The following is a 20,050-nucleotide window of genomic DNA, read 5'->3' as shown; positions in this document are numbered from 1 at the left end:
GCAGATACGGCATTCAGCAGCGGAAGTCCCGCCTCCAGTACGTCACCCTGCGTTAACCGGAATTCTGTAAATCTCGCCTTTGATATATCCTGTAGAGCATGTTTTGCAAATGTTTAAACTAAATATTAACTATTTATGTGGCTCACAGGATGAGTAGTCCTCATGATGTGGTCTAAACAAAGAAACAATATTTCATTTGAGCGTGAAAATTAATTCCTGACCTATGATAGAATAACTCAAAGATAAAATAACTCAAGGTCCACTAATATAGTTTTACTAGAATCCACTACTACTCAGATATTTCAATTATTATTTAACTTTATCTATACAAAAATACAAATAGGAAAATTGGTCAAGTGGTCATGCTGATATCGAAAACTTTACAATGGACAGGAGTGTTATCTTATTAATTCACCTGTTTATTATTTTCAGCAAATTTTAAATAAAAATGGTTAGAAACAAACCTCATGCCTTTAGTCACTTTCTTAATGATATTCACCCATATGCCAACTTTGTGAGTAGATTGCAAAATAAAAATGCGGCAATGGCCTGAAAATTAAAAAAAAAAAATACACCATGTTCTTCTCCTTGTTCTTATATATGTATATGTTACCGTATTTGTGTTCATGATTGTTTTAATTGAATTTTTAAAAAATGAATTGATACTGTCTCTGATAAAACTGAAATTACTTTGCTGGACTGTTTTAATCTTTAAAAAAAACTGTTTTAATAAAATGGATATACTGGATAAGTTACCCAATTTGCTCCTATATAGAATACAAATATAGAATGACGTGCATGCAGGTTTGGTAAATAGTTTATTTGGAAAATCATTATAAATAACATTGTACATAAATACTTTCCGTTTTGTATCAAAGGAACAATGTGACATGTCACACAAGTGTGCAGGGACAGAAACAGCACTGAAGGTCATTTGAGGGAAATAAACAACTCAACTATTGCACATTTAATGTATCAAGTTGCTACTTTGCAGGCAGCTCAAACTCAAGAGCAAAACTTTTGTCTTCCCTTGTCACGACTGTCTCTTTTGTCCTGACATGTTTATGTCAGTGATGTACAGTCACATTGCTTTAAATATACTACTATATTACTATAAATATGAAGGAGGTACAGTGTCTAAATGCAGTACATTAGCATTTTGGATTTTACATATTGTTCCCTGCAGCTAACAGTCTCTTCATACCCCACATGTGTGGAAATCAGAGAATTGAGCAAAAAATATTTTTATAAACATATAAAGCACTGCCTCATAATGTAGCTAAGCTGCTACATTTGTAGCTTTTAGCAGGAACAAGTTTCCTCAGAAACATTTAGATTCATTACATTTTATGGTAACAAACTTTTTGTTAAATTCCCATTTGTGCAACTTATGTCCTTATTTTCAGTTTATCCACACATCTAACAGCAGTCATCACAGTGATGTCTGAAGACCAAATACTAACAAGAGTTTAGTGCAGACTGCAAGTTGTGATTCACTTAAACATCATGTCAGCTCCTCATAGCTCAGGAGTGTTCTTTACAAAGTTTTTATATCATAATGCACTCTTTTCACATGTCTGTATGTCTCGGGACTTATGAAGTCAGAGATTTAGCAGCAAGGGCAGACTTTGGCTGAGGCTTTCTTTGGACCGTTTACACGTTTCTTCTCTTTGCAGACTGGGGCAGAGAAGAGAGGTAGACTGTAGAGGATGATGATAATCAAATTCAGCACCACACAAAACAGCGCTGCACCCACTGAGTTGGCAAAGGTGATGGGTATGGAGTGTTCAAGGAGCCAGGGACGCCGTGTCACCATGTCCTGTTCAATGGCGTTCATCTGGAAGTGGGTGCCGAGGATGCCGCACACATGGAAGAGTTGATGGCTGTGACCTGCAGAGGGAGCAGTCGAGTTGTGTTTGAGCTCAGACAGCACAGTAACATGTCACATTACAGAGAGAGGAGTAAATTCAAGCCCTCACCACTGGCCAAATGACTGACATTTCCAATTTATTTCAACAGAGTGAAAACATTTGGTTATGCATTAGCATTATTTCACAAAGTTTAACACAAATGAGAATGCATTTAATGTGTTAATGTCAATCCAGTGTTTCACAAAGTTTGAGAATTTATTTGTAGTGGTGTAAGATCTGAAATGTGACATTTGACAGTAAGCTGTAAAAAACCCCCCTGCATTTTACAAGCTTACTTTTTGATCAGGAAACTCATTCTTCCAATACTAGTGGTGCACATGAATGCATCATTATGGCAAACTTGTCACTCCATCTACTTTTTAAATTTGTTTAATACTTCTATAAAGAATGCTGCAAGTTTAAATCACACATTTTTTATGTAAGCATATTGATATCATCATCAGTTTCTCCACTTTTTTCCTGAATGTTTTTGAGAACTTTTCCTTGCATACAATGAGGGTCTAAGGTTGGTGCTCAGTAGCCTGAAATATCTTAGTCACTCTCTAACAGGCTCTTCTGAATGTTGTGTGTTGCTTTACTCTTACTGTATTACAGCATTTTGTTCAATAATTGAACATTGATTTGTTAGATTTAGGTAGTTTGTTGTCTGTAAAGTAATTTGAGAAAACTATACTTAAAATCAATAATCACCATTATCGCAACATAACTGACTTTATTTACAGTATAAAACCCACTCAAACTTTAACTTTAACTGCTTTACAAAAGTTACTGGTACTTAAAAATCCAAAAATTGGGAAAATGGTCCAATGAATAGTAAATAAAAACACTTGAAACAACAGAAGATTAAAAGTGAACTGAAAACAGAAGCATAATACAGAGGTAGATATACTGTACATTTGTGATTTAAACCTGCTTTGACTAATGGTTTGGCCACTTGGGGGCAGTAAGAAAAAAGCTGTAAACACAACACTGACAGATCACCTATAAATTGATCCGACTTGTTAGCAAACAGTTGGTTATTTATACATCCAGCAGATATGAAGCAACATTAGCATTAATTTATATAGCACTCTCCCTTTAGCTCTGTTTTGGTCTTAACCAACTCTTGAGGGAAATATCTGGGTCTTTAGCTGCTAAATGCTCCACATTATTCACCAGCTACTTGCTAACCTTGCCTGTCTGCAGACTCGGGTGATAATTCTCTGTAGGGTCAAACCAATACAGATCAGTCTTACCTATGTAGTCGAAGCTGCCAGGTGCCAGGCGCTCAGGTAAATGTGTGGCAAACAGAAAGCCTGTGAGGAAAGCCAAGGCAATGTGGTTGTAGTGGAGGATGTTGGTATCATTGTCTGTACAGCCCTCTCCTACACACAGAAACACCTGTGAACACAACACACGCAGCAGAATTAATAGACAACAGTGCTGTCACCGTTATTCACACAACAGGAAACCACTTTAATGACCTTCAAATTTCTTAATGAGGCATAAACTCCTTCCTTAAGTATCTGTTAGTGGAGCTGCTGCATGACTTGCAACATAAGACTGTTGTTCTAGTCTCAAGGGTGAATGTGAACAGAACATGCAAAACATCTGCATAAATCAAGGTCAAAAAATAAATGTGTACACTTTTATCTTATTATAAAAGTGGAACGACCGAAACCATACATCCAAAAGAGGAGCTCAAACAGATAGGTATTCAGGTATTCAGATAGGTATCACTATAGTAATTGACTATTGTTTTGAAAACCTTTTAAAAGAAAATCTTTAATTCATCCTGCTGTACACCCAACGCTGCATCGTAAATCAGTTCACCACCTGGAATAAAATTATGAATTACTTTTAGCGATACAATAAAATGAAGGTTGTTTTCTTCTGTAACTCTCAACCTTCAGGCACTGGTGATTTTACCCATGTGTAATGTTTTCAGTTACAAGAGGAAACACTGGGTGTTTGGTTTGTTGTCACCCAAAGGCCAAAACCATGTGTCCTCAGTAGATGTTTTACTCCAGTGCTCAATACTAATAGTACCATATCCAATACAAGAACAAAACTGACCTGTTATCAATAAACTGTAAGTGGTTTTTATTATGTAGCATGTATGTTCAGAAATTTAAATTAATATATCATGTAGCTACTATTTTTGGGAACTATTTCAGGTGAAAAGCCCTTTAGGAATCAACAGTTTTGTGGTTTTTGTCTGTAAGTACTAACTGCACGCCACATTCACCTCCTGTGGAAACAAAACTAGTAGAACTTGGACCAGATTCATATCATATATCACATCATAACTTGTGTAACATGTGCATTAAAAATGCTTAACTACTGTTTATTTTTACTTTAAATAATAGCTTATCTGAGATAACCCTTGTCATGGACATTAACATAAAGTAATGTATATGAAAGTATAAGCATGGAGTACCAATGATCTACCCTGAAAAAATTTACGATTTTGTTGTCTGTTTAGCAGAAAAGTTAAATTAAAATGATGTTGAATATTTATTAAATGTTGTTTTCACTTCTAAGGTCATCTTGGCTCATATACTGGACTGTATGCTCCAAACTCAAGACTCTATAAAACCACACTCTTCTACGTGTTTTCAGATGTGTCTTGTGTGAAGTGCACAGATGAAGCCCTACCCTGTAGAACAGAGGAATGTTGTCAAACAGGTAGGGGTAGGCAAAGGCTACAACACGGAGATATTTACTGAACTTTGGACTCTGGCACTCAGGGAATCTGAAATAAAAGAAGAAAGATGAAATTTTCAATAATGACAACCAATACTTATTCATTAAATATTCCTCATGGTTACAACTTCTTGCATAACATTGCCACTGAGGATTGAGTGTACAGTAGCTACAAATTTCTGGATAAGTAAAGAAATCTGTTAAAAAAAAATTCCTTTTGAAATTTTATTCAAAAAGCTTGACAAATAAATACATTTGTGACAGACTGTAACAGATTTAAAAACTGTTGTATTCAATGTGATGACTTATCTAGCAGCACATAAATGGTATGCGTCACAGAACTTTCATATACACAAGTTTTAAAAGTTATATCAACAAGTTATTAAAAAGTTGTATACTACCAGAACGCTTCAACCATCTTTGATTTTCTAAGAGTTCAAGTCAGAGAGTCAGGTTGTTACAGAACACGTTTTGTCACTCTTCTTGTCAGCTATTCTAACCTGCTCAGCTGAAACTAGAGTAAATCACTGTTCAGGCTTGGTCTCTATTGTCATAGTTAGGTTAACACCCATTGCATTAAACTTTGAGTCGCTCAGTTCTGCTTCTGAAATCTGAATCAACAATGTCTGCGGGATGAAATCTGTCTGAAGACCTAAAGACTTAATAATCACACATTTTGAAAGGATGAAATTGCATGTATCTACTGTTACCATCATTTGAGGCACAGTAAACGTAACTTTACATAGAATAGTGAAGCGATAGAGGGAGCAGATTTTTTAGCAAGTGCATTGTCGTTACCTCTTTACGATGTCATGATTATATTGCAGAAATGGTAAGCCAAGCCTTAGCAGTGGGAGAGATGAGTGAAAGAACAATTATTAGCTATACCAAGCCAACATGAATCCAGAACATGCAGAGATAACAGTGCTAACAATGTGATAATTGTTGTAAATGCAAGAGGTGGAACAGTGCTATTGATACAGAATGGGTACTGAAGCCGTTCCTCCTCAGTGACAAAGGTCCTACAAACTTTAGATTTCCAGAGATTTCTCATTGTATTTCATTGGGTCTCTCTTCATTGGGTGATTTTGATGAAAACCACGCCTCCCCCATTGTGCTTTATTTGCCAACCACAGTGATCAGACTGTTTGGCAGGATTTATGTAACACAGTTAGTCAAATGCACAAGTGAATATCACAAATATTTGAGATCAGTCACATTAAAATGTTGTCATGGACTTTTGAGGTATAACATTATCCTTATTTACAAGTTATACTGTTATGTTACTGACATTGGAAAATAGGAAAAGTTGGTAATAAAACCAACACTGTATAAAGACACTGGAGACTGATTAGCATAAAGACAATTTTGAACTTTATACTGTGCTATTGTACTGTTTAAAGTTCAATGGGTTCAATGTTAATATGCTAACATGTTATAATGCATGTTAACAACTACTGAATGTTAACTTGCTGAAGTTTAGCATGTAATATTTGTTATTATGCTATCATGCTAACGTTAAGCTCCAGTTTGTGCCTCTCATTATCAGTATATTTAATTAACAGTGATAATTTTGGAAATACCTTAACTGTGGTGAATAAAACAACTTTCTGGGATTTATCTTTTAGAAGAACAAATGTTTGGCTCTGTGACTGGGCTAGCTAACGTTAGCATGCTAGCACATTAACATTTATAAGATGTTACTCTTGCTTTTTCTTTTTTAAAAGAGAACATTAAGATCAGAAGTGGAAGAAGTACTTAGATCTTTTACTTAAGTAAAAGTAGAAGTATAAAGCAGCAGAAGATGGAAACACTCAAGTAAAGTACAAGTACCTCAAAATTGCACTTAAATACTGTACTTGAGTAAATGTAATTAGTTACTTTATGCACTGATTAAGATTTAGCATTAGCTGCGTAAAATTAATTTTCTCACCATACCTGGAGTAGCAGGCCACGCCGGTGCAGAGGACAGTGTTGAGCACAGCGATGGGGATGTAGCACTGGTGGAAGAAGCTGTTCACCCACTTGTCCGGGAAAACATAGGCTGAATAGATGATTGCTGATCCTGCAGCAGGACGCACCAACAAAATTGTAAATATTTTTACATTTTATATCAGAACAAAGTATCTATACACTCCAGTCTGAGAGATTTACCATTTATGATATTTTGTCCACCACCATTTACATACACAAAGGAGATATTACAAACACCTGTCAATATAAGGCCATCAAATACAACACCACCACTAACTACCACCTTAAAAACTACAACAGAGATTCAATCACCACCTAAAACCGAACAGAGACAGAGTTTATTTCAGGGTTATCAAATTGTGCATGTTTACCTACAGTAAGAAAATGTAAGAATATTATAACCATTCACATGCAAAGTGTCACCGTTGAGGATGTATAATTAATTCATGTTGTGATGTGCAATATAACACAAATACAGCATATTTTGATTTCATTTGATTTCATTTTATTGTCAGATTTCTCCTGCATCACAAAACACAACACTCCTGCCTTTTATACTGAATTTGATGCATCATGCAATTCTTTTACATATCATATCTGGTTGAGTTACTGACAAAAGTTCAGTAACAACATTGTGCGCATGAACCACATACACTTACCCAGGCTGTAGAAACTGAGGGCACCATAGTCGAAGAAGAAGCAGATGTGGCGTGCCCGCGCTGACATGGTGCTGAAGGTGTGAGCACAACTCGATGCCAGCGGATAAATGCAGCAGGAGAGCAGGAAGATCACCAGAGGCCAGGTGAAGGAGTCCTGCCATGCTGTCTGAATCAGCACCACCGTCACTAGTTTCCATAGGAAGTACCTGCCAGGAAAAACAGCTTGCATTAGGTTGATTAGACTGAAATGGATGCAGCAGTACTGACTTTATTATACATTTGATAATATTTTCAGCTGAATAACAAGAGTTGAGTCATCTAATAAAAAAGGGTAACATTACTTGATCCAATTACTAGGAGTTTCTTTAGTTACACAAATTTTAAATCACTTTAAATCAAAGTTTTGGAGCCTGATCATCATATCAACAGTCAAGCAATTGACAGCAGACATAATGCAAACAGGAGCAGCAAATGAGTGTTTAAACATACACAGGACTGACATATTATAGGAAACACCAGTATAAATGAGTGGAGAAACATAACAAATGCAGATACATCCATACAGGACATGAGGGGCCACTGGATGGTTTTCAGTATAAAGTTTCAAGTGAATAAAAGGATTTGAATCATATGCTTTGGCCTTCACAGTCATCAGATATCAACCTAACTGAACACCCATGAGAGATTTTGGAGCTTTTTGGAGTTTTTCCTTTTAATTTGTCACCCATTTGTACATTTATACGGTTAAAGTGTAGCCTCAACTTTAATCAAGTGAATTGGAGAGAAGGTCATTCGTTGTCTCTAAAAATGGTAACATCCTTACAAAGGGTGGATAGAGGAGCAAAACACTGTTCAGTGGGACTATTGTTACTTTATAAGTCTAGTAGCATGAACTCATTAAGAAGTCAAAGTAGTCAAAGTAACATAAGAAGGTATCTTATCAGTGAAAACACTGTTTCAGTACTGAGTTACTTCATTTTCTAGCAGCCAAAAGCTAAAACACGCCCATAACTGAACAGTCTGAACTGATCAGTTTATCTCTCTTCAGTGTAGGCTGTTACTACATGAATGATTATACTTGATTCATTGCGAAATACAATCTGTCACACTGTAGCAGTAGTATAGCAGTATCACTGGAATATTTGCACAAATATGAGATAGTAAAGGAGTAGCTGAAAATTTGGTGTTTGATATTTGGACACCAAATGTGGGCATAAGTACAGTGTAAACAGACTTTCCCTTCCAGACTTCCAAATGCTGACAGAGGAATAGTTACAGCATGTAACCTTCCTGTAAAACCACAACTTGCCATTTTAACATTTCTGTTTGTTTAAGGATTAAACAAGCAAGGTACAACATGTCAATAACTAAGCTTTAGAGGTGTTGGTAGGTGTATTTCTGACCTGTGGAGAAAGCCATGCTAGCTGTTTTCCCCCTGCTTCCAGTCTTTATGCTAAGCTAAGCTAACTGCCTCCCAGCTCTAGTTCCATATTTCATGCACAGACATGAGAGTGCTATCCATCTTTTCATCTAATTCTCAGCAAGACAGCCAATAAGTGCATTTCCCAAAATATCAAACTATACTTTTAACTAACCAAAACAAACTGGAACATTTAAACAGCTACTTGCTGTGAGGCGACAGTAAACCAGTCAGAGAGAGGCTTATTAATGAGAAAAACTACAAAATAACAGAAATGTATAAACCTCCTATGTAATGTCCATTCACCTTATCTAGCAGACATACTTTTACATATGTATATATACAGATATGTATATGTATACAGTATATTCCCCACCTTATAACAACAGAGACAGACATTTAATTAGTTGTGTTCATGGCATTTAAAAGACACACACTGGGCCTACCTGTCAATGTTGGCAAAACCACAGTGTTTATAATTATCACGTACATTTTCACTCAGTTAATTCATGTATTTGTCAGCAACTGTCAGTTACATAACAGCTAGCAGTTCTACACAAAACGCTTAATCTTATCAGGAGGCTATAGTTTGCCTTGTGTAACAGTGTATTTGTGGCCACTGTTTGCACGTCTCTGTGCACCTCATTAACAAATCAACATTATTTGTGCTTTTCCCCGTCACTGAGCAGTTAACTAATTGCGGCAACTCATATGAAAGCCTTAAGCAGAGATCTGCTCATTAGCGGCTGCTCTGCAGGTCTATGCCGAGCCCCATGACACAAACTCCCATGTGCCCTGAGCATATCGCAACACACAAAACACACACACACACACACACACACACCATGCAGTCAAAGCAACTGGCATCTCAGCAGGGAGGAAGTACAGGGTGGCTAGTGGGAGCAGTAACCTCTGTAGTAACTTTAAATACTGAGACGTAGTCACATGAACACACACACATGCGCACTGACAATAGTCTCGGATAGATTTAACCTCCATGCTGTGATGCAGCGTTTGTCAAACAGAGGAGAGATGCTAAACTTGGGGAGGAAGCTGAGGAGGCAAAATGTTGCTTTTATGGAGCTCCAGTTAGATGGACAGTAGACAGATATGGAAATTATCCTCCTTCTTTCTCTCTTTGGACAGAGACTAGTATGAGGTTGAGGTATGCTAGTAAGCTAACAATGTTTCTGAACAACTTGATTTGATGAATTACCTAACCGATCAGCTTGACATCCATGCACTGTATACCAAACAAAATAAGTTGACGTTTTTACAGTGTCTGCGACAGAGCTGAATAAATGTATGAATTGAATAAAAGATAAATATACTGTATAAAAGTGTCCTGTTGAGGTTTTCTGCACATAAAAGGCCGTTGACAGGGAGGCACTGTGAGACTGCAGTTGGTCTATGAGACCCACATGGTTGCTGGTATGTATGACTTCAAAACAAACCTGTCTGTATGTGCAGTCCTTCTCATATTACTTGGGTCAATCCAGACTGATGGCTGTAAGTCCTATGAGTGATTTGGCACATACTGTACGCATCCTGTGCCAACTGTCTACAGTATCCACAACAGCTTTATTACTATGTAAAGTCCACTGCTCTCCTGGAATCTATTTAATTCCTTGGAGAGTGTATCTATGGTAATAAATATACACTGGGATGTATTCAGTGACTTATAATATGAATACTAAGTGGATGGATAATGTAACTCTGGATATGAGCAGTAAAAATGAATGGTAGTCTTTAGTCAGTAATATGCCAGAACTGATATAATAAAGCCTCTGTCTTTGCGAGATAGTAGGTATAGAGCTATGACTTCAGAAAATGTCAGTTTGTAAAACCACACAATGACATTATGTAAGAAAATTCTGGACTAATCTCTGAGTTACAAGCTCAACAAGCTGCACAAGATTCCTTTGAACATGAAGCAGGCCAAAGAATGCTTCCTGATCATAGGATCATAGGGTGGCTGTGGCTTAGAGGTAGAGCGGGTCGTCTACAAGGTTGGTGGTTTGATCCCGGCTTCCCCCAGCCCACATGTCAAAGTGTCCTTGGGAAAGACACTGAACCCCAAATTGCTCCCGAGGGCTGTGCCTTCGGTGTGTGAGTGTGTGTGAATGAGTTAATTTCTTTGGACTGATGAGCAGTTGGCACCTGCCATCAGTGTATGAATGTGTGTGAATGTGATATGTAGTGTGAAGTGCTTTGAGTGGTCGGAAGACTAGAAAGGTGCTAAACAAATGCTGTCCATTTACCATTATTTACCATTTAGAGAGTTTGGAAAATCTCGTGTTTGATATGAAGAAATCCAAAATCAAAGAAGATGTAAGAATTTACCTTAAGTTACAAACTTTGCTGTAGGGAGTCCTTCTTGAATCACTTTCCTCTCTGAGTGAAATAAGACTATACTTGTTTGCTGAGCTGTGACCTCTTGCACAAATAAGGCTCCATTTATAAATGTAAATGCCCTCAGGTGTGTCACATGTCAGTTTACCAAACACAAGACAGGTAGCAAACGCACGTTTATGAATCTTAAAATTGTGACGCACTGCAGAAAACATAACATTTGTCAGCTGTACCAGGTGGGCAGAAAGTGGGTCCAGATGTTGAGCGTCTCATTGGTCAGCTGGAAGAGGCTCAGGATGCAGTCAGTGGCTGAGCTGCGGGGGTGTCGGTAGCCGGAGATGATGCTGTCCTCATGGAAAACCTCGAGAAAGACAACTCTTGGTTAGTCCTCAGTCAGTTTGACAACTTTGTGAAATCTATTTTTCTCCAACTCTGGAGGCAGAAGAAGTCTAATGATTTAATGTAGGTTTAATGTAGGTTTAATGTAAAAACCTATAAAAAATATTGCAGTGGTCATTTAAGACAGTGCTTCCCAAACTGGGGTTCCCTCAAGGTGTCACAAGATGATTAAAGGTATAAGATTCTTTCTTATACCTTTAACCCCAAAGAGATGTTTCTGTTGATCAAGATTATGTTAATACTGGATACTTTAATCTTTTTAGGCTTCTAAAAATCCTTCAATTCAAACAGTCTGAGAAGGAGAAATCACTCTTTGGTTGAACAGCTCATGTCCTTACTAAACTGTGATGAGGAGTCACAAATACACATTAATTTGTTTTAAGGGGTCACAAGCCAAAAAGGTCAGGAAGTACTTGAGAGCACTTCTTTACATTACATGACATTAAACTGGCAGATGTTTTTGTCTAAAGCAACTTCAAACTCAAACTTCAAAATAGGAGCAAGAGCTAGATGTCATCAAAAATTACAAGTGCATTCCTCTCAAGCAAACAAATGCTGAAGGTTTTTCAGTCTCTGCACTGCACTCACAGGTAATACGATGTAATATAGTAATGTTTATTTCATGTAGTGAAATACGAAAGATGTAAGCAAGTTAAAGTATGACTCTGTGAGCAAAATTAATACACTTTCTTTTACACTTTTGACTTAAAGTCTTTTTAAATTTCCTACCCAATACTCATTCTCCTAAATGAATCCAGCTTCACATTTCAGCTCTCACTGTGTGAGAGCTGAAATGTCCAGTAAAGATACAGTGAAGATGAACTTACTTTGGGCACTTGATTGATGGTGAAGACTCGTGGTAATTTGATGAGGCTGAGCATGACTACTGCAAGCTGCTGCTGCTGTCTGGAAGGAGAGCTGAACTGAGGCCGCCGGCAGGGTGTGCCTCTTTATAAGGTTTGTGTTGCCATGTTGTCCTCAAGGTTTCTCCCCTTCACCTCCTCCCTCTTCAAACCCAGCGAGAATATCCAGTGTACCTGTGCCACTCCTCCTGCTGTCTCTCTGGAGGTGGAGGGTATGTGCACACAGGTGTATACTCACACACACAAAGGCATGTACAGACACAAGCACACAACTGCTGCTTGGCCACAAGAAGTCAAACATTTTTCTGTAAAGGAGGTCAAGTTAGACCAAAATCATGGCCACTACTCTTTCATTCATCCTCAATCACAACATCTTAACATTCACATAAAAAGACTGTTGTTTGCAAAACAAAACTCTTCTTGTAATTGCATAATCCTCTCACAAAGACCTGACAGTCTAGCCAGTAAGACAGGTTTCTGTAAAAATAATCTCCCTTCAAAAAACCAGCTGGTGGCACCTGATGGTCTGCAACTGAGGCTAATATTTTCAGCCACTTTCCTGCCAGAAACTCTCAAGTGCAGCAGACGCGGAGCTCAGGCTCAGCGGTGAACTTTACAAGTGCTATCTGAGTTTCAGCCAGTCCAGATAAGGCTGACATCATGAATGAAGGGTGTGAATCGGTCTGGCTGAAAAGTCAACAGAGTTCCTTTCATGCCACTTTCTTGCTCGTCTCCTGGTTATGGCTGACAATGTCACCATCTGCCCTCAGAACGACGGCAGCCGTCACACCCAGCAGAGACGGCCGAGCCCAGCCACAGCTCCCTGGGCCTGTTATCTTGTTTAAACTCTGAAGCAATGAAAGCAAACACGTCTCGCTGCCACTGCAGAATTAGGAAGCGGAAAGTGGGAGATGTTATTTGTGGTTTGTTTGGCGGTTTGCTCATGTCGCCAAAAGTCAGTTACATTTTGTTGGTGTGTTATATTTCATGACTTTTGTTTTGAGCTCAGTAATCTATAACAAAACGTCATGCTTGCTTAAGTTTAAAAGAGAAGTTAATGTTTTATCTTAAAGGCTTGATGGGATGGTTTTAAATGCCTAATCCTCAGTACCAAGCTTCTGTTTACAAGTCCATTCAAATTATTGTAGACCAAGTACGTTTAAAGTATACACATTTTATCATGATGTTCCTTTAAACTTCTCGTTATGTCAAAGAATCAGCTCTAAATTTAAGTGCAATCTCCAAACCATCAGCCTTTGCTTTCATTAAAACCACTTTCAGTAATCCACCATGTTGTGTTGTAAGCTGCAATCACCACAGCTCAGTGTGATGAACTAAAACATGTACTACAGCAGAGCACCGTGGGATCTCATTCCACTGTCTCTCAGAGGAGCTGAGCTGCAGTCAGTCAGCAAAAAAAAATTAAAAATAATTAAACCAACAGGAGATGCATGTCTAACTGGAAGTCAGCTCGGTTTGGCTCGGAGTCAGTGAGTTAATATGTAAGTCATTAAGACTTTAGTGGCACCAGTATAAACAAAGCCAAACGCTGAGGGTTATACCCCAAGAGAGCTGGAGGATAGAAAACAAGGTCAAGTGATGACAACAAAGTTATTTGTAGGGACGTGGTGAAAAAAAGGAGTCTCTGTTGAGTGGAGAGGAATGGATTAGCATACCTTCTTAGTTTTATAGTTATGTTAAAGTTGAAAATTTTTTTTGTTTTAATATTTTGGTAGTACCATTTATACTCACCACACTTCCTGTAAGGAGTAACTTAACACCGGGCTGAAAAACAGTGTTTCACTGCCCTCTCTGGGTTTCTAGTTTCAAGAGTGTTGCACTTGTGATCACACCCAACCACACCCATCCAGCATCACTGATGGGTCTGCACCTGAGTCCTATTTGGGATTACTTTGAATACGACTGTGTCACAGATAAAGTGCCTTGTAGTAGTGGAAGGTGATAAAATATGTGAAACATTTCTCAAGGGGAAAAATCCCAGGAATCTGAAAGTCCATTTGAAAAGCTGGCACAAGAAGGCTGACCGAGCTTACCTTAACAAGGTAAGGGAGCGCGCCCAGCCCCCCTCCCCCGAAAGAGAAGCGAACGTTAGATCCAGGCCAGGCAGTGTCAAAGTACTGTACTGTAGTATAATGTTTTGTTGAGTTTTTATCACGCAGTACTTTTTCTGAGCTTTTTGAATCTCACCTCTGACAAAAACCCCATATTACAAATAAAAACTAAGCATTTTCAAAAAAATAAAACAATAAATGAGCAAACCTGCTTTATAAACTAATTAAAACTAAACTGAAATTGGAAACAAAAAGTCAAAATGAAATAAAAACTGATAAAAAATGCAAAACTGTAATAACCTTGGTTGGGTGGGGTCAGGAGTGTGCACTCCAAAACCCGGTTAGGCGTGTTTTCCACTCCATTTCAGTTTGGCACACAAAACTGCAGGATGTAAACAAAACCAACTGTGCCAACAGCATCGTTAACAATACAGACTAATAAAAACATATCTATCTCAACATCATACCTGCCACCTCATATGCCACATGCACCCCCTTTATCCAGGTTGCCCCGCTCTTGGCGCTTTGTGTTTACACAGTGATGTCACTGTGTGCTGACAAAGTTAAACCAGTGGAGGTCAACAGAAACAAGATTTCCAGGTAGTGTTAAGTTACTCTTTAAAAACCTAAAAATTAAACACTGAACAGCTTAAAAACTTGTGATAGAGTGACAACATCAGAGGTGGGATGAAACTTTGTTAGACAACTGTACAGAATAAATCTATAATAATGCCCCATATTTTATGTTTAAGTTGAGGTGAAGTTGATATTTTTATGCAAAATCATAATATATAAAGTAACTAGTAACTAAAGCTGTGTGAAGTGTAAAGAAGCAGAAAATGGAAATACTCAAGTACTTAAATCCTGTACTTGTACTTGAATGAATGTATTTAGTTATATTCCACCACTGGTGTGTGTGTGTTTTGATTTCAGTATCTCAACAACGTGGTCTTTTGAAATCCAAAGTTTCAGGGTCACCTGATCAAACCCACTACACATACTCAACGATAAAGGACAATCTGTGATACATTAATCTGCGCATATATTAAAAAACATCATTTATGATGGTGTTGTGTTGTTTTAAACTACAGTAACTGTTCCCATCATATTGATCAACTGATCTCGATTCATCCGTCTAAGGTCTACATGAGACATAAAGATGGTGACAAATTAAAGGAAAAAGCTGAATTAATGAGTGGAGAAACATAACGAATGCAGATACATGACGGTGTTTTCGAAAGGTTTGATGAAAATTATGTGACTGAAATACTACACGAGGGAATATCTTTTGGAAGAATGGTGTTCATCCCTCCAGAAGAGTTCACAGACTTGGAGAAGGAAGAATGGGTCATAGTGGACCAACACCTTAAGAGGACACTTTGTTTTGATTTTTCCTTTAATTTGTTACCCATCTGTATGAACGAAACATAAACATGAGACTGAATACAATCTATTACTGCCACAGTGTCATTCCTGATCCAGTACCTGCTGATATTTATGGGGATACTTGTACTACCCCATCTCACCATAAGGTGTCAGTGCTCTCAAACAGAAGCTGCACAGGTGTGGGCGTGAACAGGTACTGCGGTTGATTATAATGATGTATGAGGAGCAAAACCACTGAAAGGTTTTCACTCATGCAGTTCATTTTTAGCTTGAATTGAAGGTTTTCTTTAAAGGAGCTCAACGTCCTCAAACTCTGTCCTTACCTTTTATGTTTGGCCTTTGTTTTTCTTTCTTATTAACATCACTCAGTGACCTTAGACTACAAAGCTATATTTTTTTGGAAACATCACAGGGAAATTAAGGTGCATCACTGCAGGGACCGAAAGGTCTTGGAGCACTGCTTGCTTCTTTTATTGACTGTTAATGACAAACTAACAAGTTCACTTCAGGCCAAAGCCTCTCTCCCTCTCTCCCTCTCTCCCATGCAAGCCAAACTGAGCCTCCTGTGTCAAGCCCTGAATGCTTGTGTAACATCGGCACAATTTCTCCCATTAAGCATTCATTGAGTCACTGCTGCGGATGCAAACGTTGCTTTCTTTAACATTTAAAGAACTTTGTTTTTGTTTACTTTAGATGACTGCAAGATGGTCCAAAGGCTTACAGCATAAATATCAACCTCTAACTTTGATTAAAAAACACAACAAATATTTAATTCACATATATGCAGCGGTGGAAAGTAACTTGTAATTCACATGAGTATATCTACTTTATACTTACTACACTAAATTTCAGAGGGAAATATTGTACTTCTTAGTCAACTACACTGATTTGACAGCCATTTCTTTGCAGATTCAGATTTTACAGACAAAACATAGGATGAGTTTACAAAATCTGACACACTGTTTTAGATTAAACTACCTAACAGCATATAAAGTAGCTGAGATTTGCTCGACCACCTGCAACATTAAAGTACTTCTTGCATATTACTGTGTCAATAATAATAATAATCCAATATTGATGGAAAATGGTGGAAGTATTCAGATCCTGTACTTAAGTAAAAGTAGCAATACTGCGATATAAAAATACTCAATTACAAGAGAAAGTCCTGGATTGAAAATATCAGTAAAAGTACAGAAGTATTATTAACAAAATGTACTTGAAGTCTCAAAGTACTTCAGAAGTAATTCAGAAAAACTGATTCTGTTGATGATTCATGGATTATTGTTACTTATGCATTAATGTAAAAGCAGCATTTTACTGTTGTAGCTGATTTTAACTATTTTATTTAGTGTCAGGGAGTTTTATATATAACAGCCTCACATTTTTTAAGATTATCATACAGTATGTTTTGTATGTTAAATCTTATTCTCTACAGTAACCAGTAACTACAGCTGTCAGATAAATGTAGTGGAGTAAAAAGTACAATATCTCCCTCTGAAATGTAGTGGAGTAGAAGTATAAATGGAAATACTCAAGTAAAGCAGAAATACTTCAGATCTGTACTAAAGTACAGTAGTGAATGTACATGGTTATAGTCCATCACTGTATACTGTATGTGATCATAAAAAAAAAGTAAATGTACACAATAAAGTTTCAGGTCAATCATCTTATTTGTCTTTTTCTTGAATTACTTCATTAAACAATCATTTTCAAACATTTCTTTACATTTGCAATTTTTTAACAACAATAACAACGATAATGATCTGCTGAGTTTGTGTAGTGATCTGTCGTAGGGACAGATGGGAGCTAGACTTCACTGAACCAGGCTGCTGTGCTGCAGCTGCTCCAAGTGTCGGCGTCTCCCTGGTGTTTTGGTTGATGAGGTGTGGTTTGTGTGAGGAGCGTGTGTGGCAGACCCTCCCCCTGCCCCGATACATTATTAATAGTTGTGAAACTCCAGGTGCTCTTTTTTTCCTCTGTTGAATTTTAGACTGTCACAGCTTTTTCTAGAAATCCCCCCACCACAGACTTGCTCTCTCTCTATATCATTTTTCTATTTACTCTACCCCCTACTGCTGCTCTGTCTCTTCCAGCAACATCGTCATCTCTGACTCGGCTGGTGATTGCACTATAGAAGACTTCAATAGTGCAATCAATATCCTCTCTACCACGTAAACCAAAGTGTGCCAGCTGCTCATGAATGAGCAAAATACAGCATTACCACGTTTGGAAACTGAGACAGGAGATTTATTTTATTTTGGTGTAATGGCAGTTTCTCTGTCTCTGGTGTTCATTTAGAGGAGAGGGTGAGACTGAGCTGAATTTGATAACACTGTTTGCTCAGCAGCCCAAATCAAACAAGATAAGAAGTGAAGTTTGAAAATGATTTGGCAGAGCACGGCGAGAAACGGATTTTCAGAAGATTTAGAAAAACTTTACAGCAGTCTGCTGAGGTATCTGCTAATAAGAGGACATAGTTAGATGAGAAGATCGATACCACTCTCATATTTGTCCATTAAATATCAAGTTACTAAGTTAGCTTAGCATAAAGACTGTAAACAGGGGGAAACAGCTAGCCAAGCTCTGTACAAATGTAACAAAATCCACCTACCAGCACCTCTGAAGCTCACTAGTTAACATGTTATATTTCCGTATATAATCCAGACAAAAACCAAAGTGTAAAATCGACAATATGTCTGGCAACCAGCACCCAGTGGAGATACCATGAAGTTACTGCTGCTCAGAGTTTTTGTGCAAAGCTAACCTAAGTGGCTGCTGGTTTCAGACTTAGATGTATATTTAATTGATTTTCTCACCTCTAACTTACTGCCAGAAAGCAAAAAAGTGCATTTCCTCAAATATCAAACTTTTGCTTTATGATTAAAACTTTGGAAGAAAGTCACTCATCAAGGTGAAAAGATCACAAACCTCAAATTGCACTCATAAAAGTGTAGCAGGTGTATTGTTTCTGTTTTCTTTTCACCGGATGCCTCCACATGCAGTTTCTCTTTTCCCATTTCCTTTGAGACCCCCAAACAACACGCAACCACATCCAATAATACAGGGTTCAACGGAGTGTTAATTTCATCAAGTGGGTAAATTTATGGACACCATAAAGCCTGTGGCCTCCGGACACCAGAGTACCAAGGACTCACTGTAATGTCATCACAGCCATCTCAAAGGCATCTGAATGGCAGCAGAGGAGTCCGGCACAGAGGCCATGAAGAGACTGAGCTTATCGGGTTTATGTAGGGCTAATTACAGGACTGGGAGACAGACTCACTGTCAGGAGGGACGGTAATATCATTAGTGTCGAGGAAAGGGAAGGAATGAGATGTGGGGGGTGAAGTGTGTGGCTGTGGGGGAGAAATAATGTCTGGATTGTGTAAATGCCAGAAGGTAATGAAAAATGCAAACGGGTGGCAGGAGATACAGTCCTTCTCAGGTGTCTGCGCTTCTCACTTGATCAGAAAAGCCTAATTAGGATAAATTATTAATCAGGATTGTTTTTCTTCTCGGTAGTTTCACAGAGACGATGTTCAGTATGAACAAACTGTTTCTCTACTGCAGAGGCACAGCTGCTTAACAATGGACATGAGCGGCGGAACCATAATGTATTATTTTAGGTGTAACACCACCAGAGCTAACTCTAGAAATAGACCAATATCTTGATAGGATCATCAGAATTGCAGCAATTAAAATAAATAGCTCAACCTTCTCTTCAAAAAGTTAGCAATGAATACAATTCTGGAGATGGAGTAAATGGTTTAATTATGAGGCCCACAGTTAAATAATACAGAAGGGTTTGTCAGTGGCAGGTAGTAATACAGCCTTGAATAATAGATGTATTGTTATGGATGTTTAGCTGATGGAATAAATGATTACGTGGATGATAAATCAAATCAATAAGTTGGTCATTCCTCTGATTGTATTTACTTCAATACAGAGATTTAAAAGAAATGAATTTGTTTTGTTTTTGGCCTTTGTGTTGTATGTTTCTTGTTGTTTTAATTATATATATATCTACCAGAGGCCTGGGAGTTTGAGGGTTCTGCGCAGTATCTTAGCTGTTCCCAGGACTGCACTCTTCTGGACAGAGATTTCAGATGTTGGCCCTGGACTCTGCTGGAGCCACTCTCCCAGTTTGGGGGTCACAGGCCCCAGTGCTCCGATTACCACTGGCACCACTGTTGCTTTTACTCTCCACATATTTTCTAGCTCCTCTTACAGCCCTTGGTGTTTTTCAAGCTTCTCGTGTTCCTTCTTCTTGATGTTGCTGTCGCTTGGGATTGCTACATCTGTCACCACT

At 38.1% G+C, this 20,050-nt stretch overlaps 1 protein-coding gene across 5 annotated transcripts; it reads right to left on the bottom strand.

The window, feature by feature from the left end:
- Window positions 1-801: 801 nt before the first annotated feature.
- paqr5b (progestin and adipoQ receptor family member Vb) lies at window positions 802-12,665 on the bottom strand. 5 transcript variants are annotated; one of them, XM_044203286.1, is made up of 8 exons: window positions 12,248-12,665; window positions 11,255-11,382; window positions 7,250-7,455; window positions 6,555-6,681; window positions 5,415-5,459; window positions 4,569-4,665; window positions 3,167-3,311; window positions 802-1,890 (listed from the first exon to the last, which is right to left on the bottom strand). In XM_044203286.1, exons 1-8 carry the CDS (start codon window positions 12,299-12,301, stop codon window positions 1,610-1,612), a joined length of 1,083 nt encoding a protein of 360 aa, XP_044059221.1. In that variant the 5' UTR covers window positions 12,302-12,665; the 3' UTR covers window positions 802-1,609. The 5 variants fall into 5 exon arrangements, with proteins under 5 accessions (XP_044059221.1, XP_044067468.1, XP_044033642.1 ...); XM_044211533.1 differs by lacking the exon at window positions 5,415-5,459 and having other exon boundaries at window positions 12,248-12,562; XM_044177707.1 differs by lacking the exon at window positions 12,248-12,665 and having other exon boundaries at window positions 6,550-6,681.
- Window positions 12,666-20,050: the final 7,385 nt, after the last annotated feature.

Source organism: Siniperca chuatsi, linkage group LG1 (assembly GCF_020085105.1).
Source record: "Siniperca chuatsi isolate FFG_IHB_CAS linkage group LG1, ASM2008510v1, whole genome shotgun sequence".
Classification (NCBI taxonomy): Eukaryota; Metazoa; Chordata; class Actinopteri; order Centrarchiformes; family Sinipercidae; genus Siniperca; species Siniperca chuatsi.
The sequence above is the reverse complement of the archived record's forward strand: the minus strand, read 5'-3'. Positions and strand labels throughout refer to the sequence as shown.